Source organism: Takifugu flavidus, chromosome 20 (genome assembly GCF_003711565.1).
Source record: "Takifugu flavidus isolate HTHZ2018 chromosome 20, ASM371156v2, whole genome shotgun sequence".
Lineage (NCBI taxonomy): Eukaryota > Metazoa > Chordata > Actinopteri > Tetraodontiformes > Tetraodontidae > Takifugu > Takifugu flavidus.
The window spans coordinates 9,493,764-9,505,684 of NC_079539.1; the positions used below are offsets into that span (position 1 = coordinate 9,493,764).

The 11,921-nt window shown below is 42.5% G+C and overlaps 1 protein-coding gene across 1 annotated transcript; it reads left to right on the top strand.

Moving 5' to 3' along the window:
• The first annotated feature begins 2,140 nt into the window (after nt 1-2,140).
• Nucleotides 2,141-7,651, top strand: barhl1b (BarH-like homeobox 1b). The gene is made up of 3 exons (XM_057019355.1): nt 2,141-3,361; nt 5,183-5,405; nt 6,168-7,651. The coding sequence occupies exons 1-3, from the start codon at nt 2,911-2,913 to the stop codon at nt 6,469-6,471; spliced, it is 978 nt and encodes a 325-aa protein (XP_056875335.1). The 5' UTR covers nt 2,141-2,910; the 3' UTR covers nt 6,472-7,651.
• The last annotated feature ends 4,270 nt before the right edge of the window (nt 7,652-11,921 follow it).

Below are 11,921 nucleotides of genomic sequence, written 5' to 3' on the forward strand. Positions count from 1 at the left end.
GAGGACATGTGAGAATTTTACTGGGGATCAATAAGAAACTATTATTCATCTGTCTGGGAAAAAGCAGATGTGGGAGAAGTGGAGACGGATTCACTATGACAATTTCCTTGAAACGCTCCTCTAATGCGTCAATGCGGATCGATAATGCTCCTGTTAAAGCATGTGTGCGTGCGCGCGCGCGCGTGCGAGGTGGGGTAGGGGTGGTGTATCATAGCAGTTGCACTGGCCCTCAAACAACAGTATAAAGTGAGACTTGACCAGAGAGACACATCCAAAATCAGCAGTGCGAGCCAAATCATTACCATACACTGCACACGCACGCGCACGCACACACATTGATGCTGTAGGAGGATATTATTGCATTTGGCTGCACTGCCTTTTTGTCTAATTTTTTTTAGTGCTTAGTGTTTGTTTGCTTTTATTGCATTAAATTGGACAGTTTATTGACACTTTATTTCGTCTATCTGTATTATTGACTGGGAGAGCTATTTTATTAATGTAGATTATCATATTGAACAAACCTGAAACTGTTTTAAAGCCTTAAATTATCCGCCGTTTTAATTTGGGCAAAATCTAACTTTCTTTTTTTGGACACATGACGTCACAAAGACGTGGGTTTTTTCATCGAGTTGATCTTTCTACCGTTTTAAAGTGAACAAGACCCAGAGACAAAAATAAGTCATATATTACGTCCACATGTTGTAGATGCAGTATTATATAAAAAAATCTTTATTTTGTACGTTTTTTTTCTGTTCAATAAAATGATTTAGTTTGTTTTAGATTCTAAACCTTACGTTTCTTAAGAGGTCCTGCCAAAATAAATAAAAAAAATAAAGGAAATACTTACACTAGTTTGATCAATAATACGTTTAAATCCTATGCTTTAATACAGAAATAAAATGCATTCGACTTCTCTATCCTTTTCACAGACACAACGCCACAAAGTTGGTTTAATCACCTTATGATTTATTTACTACAACACTAATGGAGTCAGTGACCAAGATCTCGGATAAAGACCCCGAGACAAAACAACACAGTGAGAGGAGGCTTCAAACCACAGCTCCTTTTCATGCACCAGCAGAGGAGAAAGAAACAGCCAAGTCAGGGTGGGTGTGTGGTGCCTTATATCTGTGTCGTCCCCGCCTCACATGTGACAGCTTGCAGCCGTGATGGAACCCCATGGGAGCCGGGAGAGGATTCACTAACCTGCCGGTGTCTGAGACCGACGTGCGCCTCCAATCTGGTGGTCACATGGGGTGGAGGAAGATTGAGTGTGTGTATGTGTTAATGGGGGGTCGATAACGATGATTATGAAAAGAGGTTACTTAGATTATGAGAGGGCAAACTTGTGTGCAGAGTGGACCTAAAAGTGCACACAATGGCATTTCACGCATGTTATCAGGCGAAACGTGCGCACAATGACGCGGCTGGAAGTTTCTTGTCACGCTGTTTGGTCCAAATTGAAGTTACAATTACGGGCGACCATCAGACAGTTGTTATAGTCCAACTCCGACGACGAGACGTGCATAAAAAAAAACAAAGAAACTAGAATCATTTATTTAATCCATTTCACAAACAGCAACAACAAAACAATTTAAAAAAAAAAATTGCCGGTCGTGAATTTCCCTTAAAATTAAAAATTCCCTTAAAAAGAATTAAATCACAATTTTGATAGTGAAAAACCACGACTTTGATAATAATAATAATAACAATAACAACAACAACAACAATAATAATAATAATAATAGTAATAATAATAATAATAGTCGTAGTAATAATAATAGTCGAGTTAGTGGGGGGAGCCTCGCGCTTTAAAAACGAGAAGGGAGCTGCGAAGGTGGGAAGCCAATGAGCAAAAACACGGAGCTGCTCCACATAATAACCCCATTATGAGGCTCATCAATGATGTAATGAAAGCAAACAGTGTGAAAATTGCCTGTAAACAGTTGGAACCTAGTCTCCTGATGAATTCAGTGTCTCTTTTATCAAAGTAAGGATGAGCCAGAGAGGAGCGGGCGGCGAGGAGAGGAGAGGAGAGGAGAGGAGAGGGTGGGAGGCAGCGTCAGTGGGCGTGTAGGGAGGTCCACTTCCAGCTCCTCTCAACCAATGGAGGCTTGTCACAGGGGACTCACGTGGACGAGGCGCTCTTAAAACCTAGCTCCTGACTTTTCTTCAAGTTCAATTTTTTTGGGATTCCCTCCCTCCCCGCCGCATCCCATCCTTTTACTCGTGACTATTTAACCCAGTTTACCTCATCGTTTTTCCGCCTCTGCGGCGCGCATCATCATCTCGCGTCCTCCGCTTCTTCCTCTTTCCGCAGCAGCTCCCAGACGTTTCACTCTGCTGTCCCGGGCTCCACTCTAGTATTTGCTGTTTTTTCCGGTTTAGAAGAATGCTAATAGTTCCCAGTCGTCGTCCATTTGGCCAGGTAACGTCGTCCCATCGCGCTGTCCTCTGACGCGCCAGAACCTGTCCATGGTGCTGAAACGCCTCACCGACAACACCGGCGTGCTGCTCTCACACATCCCAAAATAATCTTTACTTCTGTGTCCTGCCGTGGTCCGCGAGTGAGATCTTCCGGTCGACTTCCAGAAACAACCCAGAAGGAGCTGCTACAAAAAGAAGCCGGAAGATTCGATGGTGACGCTCCAAAAAGAGCCTTCAGCGGTTCTTCCAGGAGGATTTCGGGACCAAACAAGAGAACAAATCGGATTCATTGATCGCTGTAACGAAGCGTAGCCTGGAGATATTCTGTCACTGAAGCAGTAGTTTGGGAACTGGAATGAGCGCACAAAGAGAGGGCGTCTATTCCTAACCGGATCAGCTGAGACTTTTACACCTGTCTTCCATATATAAATAAAACTTGTTCTGAATACCAAATGGTTGTTTAAAGAGGCCTCGATCAAGAAAATGGATGCGTCCGCCAACGGTTCCAGTTTTGGCATCGACTCGCTGCTGTCTCACCGGCCTGGAAGTCCAGTGTCCAAAGGGGACAGTCTTACGGGGGAGTGCCGCTCGCCTCTGGAGTTCAGCCCGAGATCAGACGTGGAGAGCGGCTGTTCGTCGCCTCCGTCGCCAAGGAGAGAGTGCGTGGAGGAAGTGGCCCAGAGACAGGGTCACGGCATCGGCCTGCCAGCGCACCTGCAACACGCACAGATATCGGCGGGGTCCCAGCAGAGGACCGTGACCTCGTCGTTCCTCATTAGAGATATTCTTGCGGACTGTAAGCCCCTGGCCGCCTGCGCGCCCTATTCCAGCAATGGACAACCGACCCAGGAGGCAGGCAGGCTGGCCTCGAAGATAGCCGACGACTTTATGGAGAAGATCCACAGCAATTCGTCGTCAGACAGTGAATATAAAGGTGAGTGGAGGAAAATGTGGCTGCTGCTTTCACACAAGCTGCCGGAAATAAACCCGCGTTTGTCCTTGATTTTGCTGGTGCATTAAAAGTCGTTTTAATTGTGAAACAAATCCTTATAAAATCAAACTGAGTTAAAAAATAATGATAAATGAAGGGTCACATAGAGACTTAAATTTAATGTGTCAAAAATGAATAAAGAACAAAAAATAGCTCACATTTCACTGGAGTAAAGAAAAACTATGCGATAAAATATTATCAGGTAATACAACACTTACTACTACATATAATAATAATAATAATATAATAATAATAATAATAATAATATAACTATAATTTGTAATAATAATAATAATAGTCTGTTTCTATTAATTTGGGGGATAACCCTCAAAAATATGGGAGCATAATTTAATTAGGACAGTTTACAATAATATTAATTATTATTATAAAGATGAGCATAACCATATGCCACTTTCAAACTCACCATCATCAGAACATCCAGAAAGCATCTGTTGATGTGAGAGAATTGAAAAGAGGACAGCGTCTTCTCGAGATGAATGCCATCAAGGGCCCCTGGGTTTCCAGTCATGTCAGAAACAACAGACATGTCACATGCGTTGACAGTTTAATGAAGCGTTGGTGGAGAAATCAATAATAATAATAATACAGATATTTATTATTATTATTATTTATTATTATTATTATTATTATTATTATTATTATTATTATTATTATTATTATTATTATTATTATTATTATTATTATTATTATTATTATTGCCGTCAACCTGCAGAACAAATTCCGTGCGTGTGCGTGCGTCACAGCCTGCTCGGTGATGATTGATTGAAGAAGCCGCGGGGCCCACTGAGCGCCTGTATGGTGGCTTTGATTTGCGCGGATTCGCCTCCTATTACATTTGAGGGATTTGACGCAATTTGTCCCCTCCGCTAATCAGATTTGTAAGCGCGCACGGCCGCGCGGCTCTTGATTTCCACTCATTTCCACGCTCCTGTGAAGTTTCTCCGGTCGCGGTTGAAAGGCTCGTCCTTCCCTCGTGGCTCAATTAGGCGGATTATTGTGCTTCTTGAGACGACTCAACTATTCAACTACCGAGATCTCTCCCCTCACTCGCTTCTCCCTCCTTCCCCCACCCCCCCATTCTCTTTTTCCCAGAGATTTGACTATAAGGAGCGTATATCAATGCTCGCCCTGACATGACACCACGCAGAACGAGAACAAAGACCGACTGCGCGGAAATCACATCGGAAATGTGGATATCGGAAGAGCTTTTCATAACGATTTAAGACGAAATCAAAAAAGTGCATATAGCCTATAGGCAGTGTTGCCAACAGCGTGATTTCGCAGCTCGGTAGGCTGGTGGTTATTTTGCCAGAGAGAATAATGGGAAATCCTGTAAGAACATTAAAACATTAGTCGTGATCCACTTAATAAGCACACTATATTAAACTAAAATCTAAAATGATGCCCCATCACGTCGAGCAACCTTGTAAGCATGTAGTTTGCATACATGCACATGTATGTAATTTAATATTAGAATTTTCGTTTTACGTGATTTTCTTTAATCCACTTTTTAAAATTAGTAATCATGAAGAGTTACAAAATCTTCTGACTGAACGTGCTATAAAACCAAACAAAACTGTACAAACCAAAATGCAATTAAAATGTGTTTCAAAAGTTTAAATCATTCAATTTTTAAAGGCTTTTTACACCTGCGCGAGGGGAGGTTTCCACTCAAAAATAGTTGTTGACTGAGTTATTATGGCGGACTCCCATCTCATTCTGTGCTCTTTTTCTGCTCGCCAGTAAAAGAGGAGGGGGACAGGGAGATCTCCAGCAGCAGAGACAGTCCGCAGGTCCGGCTCAAGAAGCCCAGGAAGGCCCGGACGGCCTTTACAGACCATCAACTGGCGCAACTAGAGCGCAGCTTCGAGCGCCAGAAGTACCTAAGCGTCCAGGACCGTATGGAACTGGCGGCTTCCCTCAACCTCACTGACACGCAGGTCAAGACCTGGTACCAGAACCGGAGGTAAGGACGCAGGCTCAAAGTAGTGGGTGGGGTGGAGGGGAGTGGATGTCAATCGGTTTTCTCACGGCTCATATGGACGCATGGGAGGCCATGTTTTCCTTATGTCGTTACCGTAAACACGGGGTCATCAGTGGGTACGCACAAAGATCATCACCTTAGTAGCGCAGAAGTGGTTCAAAATGGACCCTAAAATAAGAAGAATTCATCAATTTTGTCCAAATCGGCTTAACTAGAAGCAAATCTGCGCATTTGATCAAATTTAACAACATAGTTGACAGCTTTCGCAGTCAAACCTACATTCTGGACGCATTCTGGTCTTGACATAACACGACTATTTTCAGGTTCCGATCTGATTCCAATCACACTGAAAGCAAGGACTGCTTGTGAATAATCAAACGCCTCCAACGATCCTGTTCGGTACGCGCATCAACTTTAACATTTAGAACCACACTTTAGGATCTCCCGCAGATAAACAGCAGAAATAAATTTAAAAGCACACAACACTTTGGAGTATGAATAATGCAGCATTGCATGTGTGCGTATCAATAATTCAAACAAACCACTATATCTACTCAATTATCTTGATTATGAATTATTCACCTGGATGCAGCATGTTTGGCTGTAAAAACGGCTGCTGGGTTTTTTGGACACACACTGATTAACCCGTGGATCTTCCCGGGAAACAGATGTGTTTGTGTGTCAGGTGTATTTACACGTAAACACACCGCTGAAGGCAAAAAATGTTTTTTTGGTCTCTTGCAGGACAAAGTGGAAGAGACAGACAGCAGTGGGGCTGGAGCTGCTGGCGGAAACTGGGAATTACGCGGCCCTGCAGAGGATGTTCCCGTCCCCTTACTTCTATCCGCAGAGCCTGGTGTCGAACCTCGATCCCGGCGCGGCTCTCTACCTCTACAGGGGGCCCTCCGCGCCCCCGCCGGCCTTGCAGAGACCCCTGGTCCCGCGGATCCTGCTGCACGGGCTGCAGGGGGGCAGCGATCCTCCCCCGCCACCACCCCCGCCTCTGCCTCCCATGTCGGGCGGGCTTTCCCGGCCCTCCCAGCGGTGAGCGGACCTCTTTTTGGGGTCTTACACCTCTGCCGAGTTGAACTCAGAGTAAAAGGAGAAACAGACAGAGACGTGACGAACACGACAAAAATGATTCCAGGCCTTTGTCTGGCGCGGAATCGGCTGAACCTGGAAGGTTTTTCCCCCCGTTTTTTTTTCCTCGGGAAATGAGCTTTATTTATTATTTATTTATTTTTCCTGAGTAAAGCAAAGCATCTATGTATTTATTTGATCAGATATTCAGTATTTTTTAGTGATTTACCCAAAAATAGAAAAAGCTGGTGAGCTCAAGTCCAATGCCAATTAGATTATTATTATTATTATTATTATTATTATTATATTATTATTATTATTATTATTATTATTATTATTATTATTATTACGCGGGCTTTCGTTGTGGCAAAGGCAGAAATGAACCATGTAATTTATTGTAGTTAGGGAACCCAAAGGAACTATTAGTTTTGTTGTTTTTTCCTCATGTAAGCAACCTGATGAGTCATAAACTTGTAAATAAGAATATTTTGCATTTTATTCAAAAGAGACTGGTTTTAAAATAGCTTTTTTCTGAATTTGTTTCATCTGACCACGGTGATCCAGTTAAACAGAATAGGATAGATTATCCAGCAGAAAATACAGAGGCGCGACAATAATACAGGTAAATATGATTCATCTGAGAAAAGACAAAGAAGTTTCTGCTTTCAGGCGTAGACATCCGCGTTAAAACAGATGTGTGGGGTCTTCTTGTAAGTTGTAGAGGATTATTTATATATATATAAAAAATATCTCTACAGAGTGGGGTCGCATCCCCTCAGCAACGCTCTTTTTTTTACGTTTTCGATGAATCGATCGGACTCAGGTGTACCCGCCTGTTGATTTGATGTATTTGAACAGACGTTGTGCATAACTTAGTCATATGAAGCCGTGATAACCCTTGTTATTACTCTCCTTTGGTGAAAATGTATATTACAAATATCAAACTTGTGGAGTGATTCTCGTATTTCCTGGATCGTTTTTATTAGGCCGACCTCTTTTTTTTCATTTTCTTCCTCCCTCGAACTCTTTCCCCATTTCGTGGAGTTAATTTCTTTGTAAAAGTCACAAAAAGATGGACTGAAAAATGGGTTATTTGATGTAAAAGAGACTTAATTTTATAAATGTGGAAATAAAGGTCTTTCATTAAATGACGTGGGTTGCTTGAATGTGTGGAAAGAAACGACAAGGAGAGCGACGGCACTAGGTTGAAATAGGTTGAAATGTCACTTTTCTGTTTGTATTACAGACTATTAGTCTTTTGGAAACATTTGCGCAATTTTACGCGTGACATAAAAAGCCCCAAAATGCGTTATGAAAGCATTATAAAATGACCCGTGCTACTGGGAATAGCTTATTTACATTTGAAATGGCGCATCACGTTGTAGTTTCGCCGTTAGACAGGGAAAAGTTCAAAAATGAGTTTAGAAATGTTTAAATTTATCGAATGCCTCATACTGCTTTCATATAAAATGTGGGTTCCACTGTAAAATCCCTTGATAAATAATGCAGAAAGTTGAACGGAAGTGTCACCAATGACAGTGAACAAAGGTTGGAAATAGGGGTGCCTAATTAAACATTTCTCCGCTCCTGGAAAGAGCGCCCAAATAAACACAATTTGAAGGGATCACTGTTATTTTACCAGGCGATAGCGTGTTTGAGTAGATTTGAACATGTCTGTCAAACGACTCTTCCCTCTGCTGTTTGGTTTAGAGTCGTTGATTTAATTTGTTTAATGTCGAGATGAGAGGGAAAAGTTAATAAGCGGAAGAGGTACTTTAACACTCGTTTCTTAACCTTTTCGAAAGAAGAGCAGAGAGATTTGCGCAAAGATCTGACGTTTTGAGTTCGGCTTTAATTACAAATTTTTCTTCTTGAAAAAAATGACGGGAGAAAAGTTTGAATCCAAGTCTCTTGCACGCAACCGTACAGTAAAAATACCGTCAAGATCAATTTTGGCTAATGTCGTTAGAGCCAAAAAACAGAGGGCCTCCACCCTCCCTTCACCTTCCCCACTTTCTTAATTTAAAAGCCGCATCTCCCATTCTTTTCCATAAACAATGCAGGAGATGAAATATTAATGATATGTGCGCAATTGTTTAAGTGCCCTAAATGATCCCATTTGGAAATTGATTGTTTCCATTCTTCCTCTCCTTGAGGGTGCTGGATGCTGGCTCCTTTGCCAAACAGCTCCAACAGCTGGTAACCGGGCTGGAGCTGACTACAGACCGGGGATCAGCGTGGGGACAGCTGGTCAGCGCGGCCCCAGCGCCGCCACCCCTCCCTCCGTCAAACAAATTTCGGCCAAGAACCAACCACTGCCACTCTCTCTCTCTTTCTCTTCCCCTCTTTCTCCCGTGACGATGGACGTCATCCGCCAAGTTGGGGGGTTAAAGGAGTTCAGGCTGACGGACAAGTCCTGACGTGTAGGATGTTAACGATTAGACAAAAGACTTTAATAGGTTTTAATTGAAAGTCGATAATGGGTTTGATAGCCGCCCCCCGCTGTCACCCACGCATGGCACCTGTTATCTGGGGCCTCCACTTAGTGGCTGACCACGCCGTGAAATATCAGTCTGACTGGCGCGTTTATGGTGCGTAAAATTGCATTAAAAATACAGAAGGTCGAGAGGAGTTTGGACACCGAAAAGAGGAAAGGGCGCAAATCAGACAACTTGCCAACGGATCATTATAGTCCCATCATGGGGGTCCGTGACCGATTCAGATAACGACGACCCTTTCTGATGAAAAGGGGGTTATTCTTGCAAAGTGCACAGCTGATTATAGAATGAAAAGCTCCCGTGTGTCTTGTTGGATGACTCTGGGATTTTTCCCCCCACGTTCTTTGCATGTGAAAGGCTGCAGCTAAATCCCCCGACTCTTACCGAGGATTGTCCCCGGCTCAGGGTTAATGAAGTGCGGATGGAGTCTCGTTGAGCTCCCGACAGACAAAAAAAGGGCTAAGACCCAGAGGATCAGTGACTCCGCTTAATCCTAGAGAACTATAATTATATTAATAATATTCAAAAGAATGGGAAAAAAAGTTTTCGTGAATTAAGAGTAAATCAAAGCGCAATTTGCATCATGGAAGCTTTGTTATTTTTCTTCGTTCCTGTACCAGAGGAGTAATAAAGCAATTTTGCATCTGTGACACTAAGACTTTTAATATAAAACCAATGATTTGTTGGGGGAAAACCCCACGGGGAGATGAAAAATAGATCAATTAAAATGTTGAAGAAAGGCATGGCCTATTTTGCCGTTTTACCCAAGCAACAATGGCCGTAAAACGATAAGAACTAATCTCACCCTTTGCGCGCAAAAGAGAAATACGGAATTACATCCTGCCGCTATTTCATCTGCTGTTATTCTGAAAGGACCTCGCACCAATATATTCCCACATGTCTACCCAACATCCCACATAGGCCTAGAACTATTTGAAATAACCCCTGGATCCCTCAGATCACACTGAAATGATTCTGAACAGCGCGAAATCCCTTTTACGCACATATCCTCATGCGCAATACTCCCAATAAAGTGTTTGACTTTGGTTCATAGAAAAAGAAACAAAGCTAAAGGGTTTACATTTCACATGATTTAATATATGTTATAACATAGACGTTAATAGTAGTAGATGTAACTAAAATATGATGGAAATATGCAGTATTTCCTTAAAATTAAAATAGGAGCTAACTTATTTATTCTGTAGTATAGTAGTTGAAAATATAGATGATAAAAATGAGTAGTTGGATTCATTCTGACTCAGCGAGGAAGTGAGACCTTAAATAGATCATGAATAGCATCTCTAAAAAGACAGAGGATGGCAAAGTAAAAGAGCACAGCGCAGCCTCCTGGTTAGACATCCTCTCATCGCCTGGAGGTACAGGGGCGTGCTCGTGAGGAGGAATAAAGGCCCCTCCAAATGGAGGGGAGATAACCGCTAACACTAATCATTTTCCCAATAAGAACGGCAGAGAACGACAAACTTGGGTCAGGGGCGCGAGGATTGACATCCCAATCTCAGCAAATAATGAAAGCTTTCCTCTCAGATCAGAAGACGTGGGGGGGGGGGGGGGGGGGGTGCAGGGAAAGGACCAGAGAAGGGGAGAAAAGGGGGGATGGATGGGGAGGGGGGGGACTGGTGCTCCACAACCCTACATACGCTACAATGGAAAGCTATCGTTCGTTATTCTCCACACAGGAAGGCACTATCCAGAGTGAGCACCGCCAGTTATACTCCATCATCTCAGACTTTATCGGACTGAACCATTCCTGTTTGACTTGACGTCAGAATGTTTGCTTTATTCACAGGAGTTATCCATCAGCTGTAGTATTTATGCAGATCATGCCAAAAACATACTTCAGGAGGGAACATTCCCAATTTTATAGCAATTACAACATAAAAAAAGACTCTGATCTGGGCGACCACCACTGAATTATCGGCACACATGCTGAATATACTGTACTGTTCAACACACTCGATGGCAACGTTTGTGTATTGCTTTGTCAACATAAATATTGTACAGACCGTGACAGCCCTACAATGTTGACACAAATAGGCGTCAGGCAGGATGCAGTCATACAGTCTTACAGTTGTGAGAATAAGGATCAGCTGATTGATGCGGAAGTGGGATGCACACTTGAACACATCATAAATAAAACTGCTTGTCGAGGCAGCATATCCGCAAAAGCTGGATCATTATTATTGATATTACTTTTAAATTGAATGTCAAATAAGTTTACAGCTGTTTTCCAACATTTATTTCTTTTTCATGCAGCTTACTCCAAAATCTTTAATCAAATGCCTTTTACTCAGTGAAACTACATAATGATCAAACGTTCAATGAGAGCTAATTAACCGCTGTGTTAAAATACATAGTCATGCATTTAATGACCTCTTCACCACTGCTGTGGTTCATCCGCAGCTTCTATGACATGACAGACAAATGGCTTTCTGAAATCTGCCTTCACCATTCACCGAACAAAACATCAGGCAATGAAAGGCTGGAAAGTCTTTAGTTATACTTGTGGCTAATCTGAGGTCATTAAACGCAACATAAGGGATCACAATCTGGCCCACGCTGAACAAAAAGAGATCCAACTGCAGCCAACGCTAACCTGGATAGCCCAAAGTTATTTACATTAAAATGACAAAATATTAAAAGCATGTGGCAATTTTGGTCTTCACCTAATTAGGAGGTTGATGTGGTATAGTCAGTATTACTCTGGCAAATTCTTAATATTCATGCCTTTCATCTATGCATTTTTTTTTTAATGGGCGGTGGAAAGCGGTGCCGTGCTGCTAGCAGCAGGGGGTCAGTGTAAGCCACATTACTCTCGGATGACACAGAGATTATTCAATCAATATCTTGTTCTGTTATGCAGGCGAGGAATGGATTCCCAGCAGCCACTACAGCAGCTGAC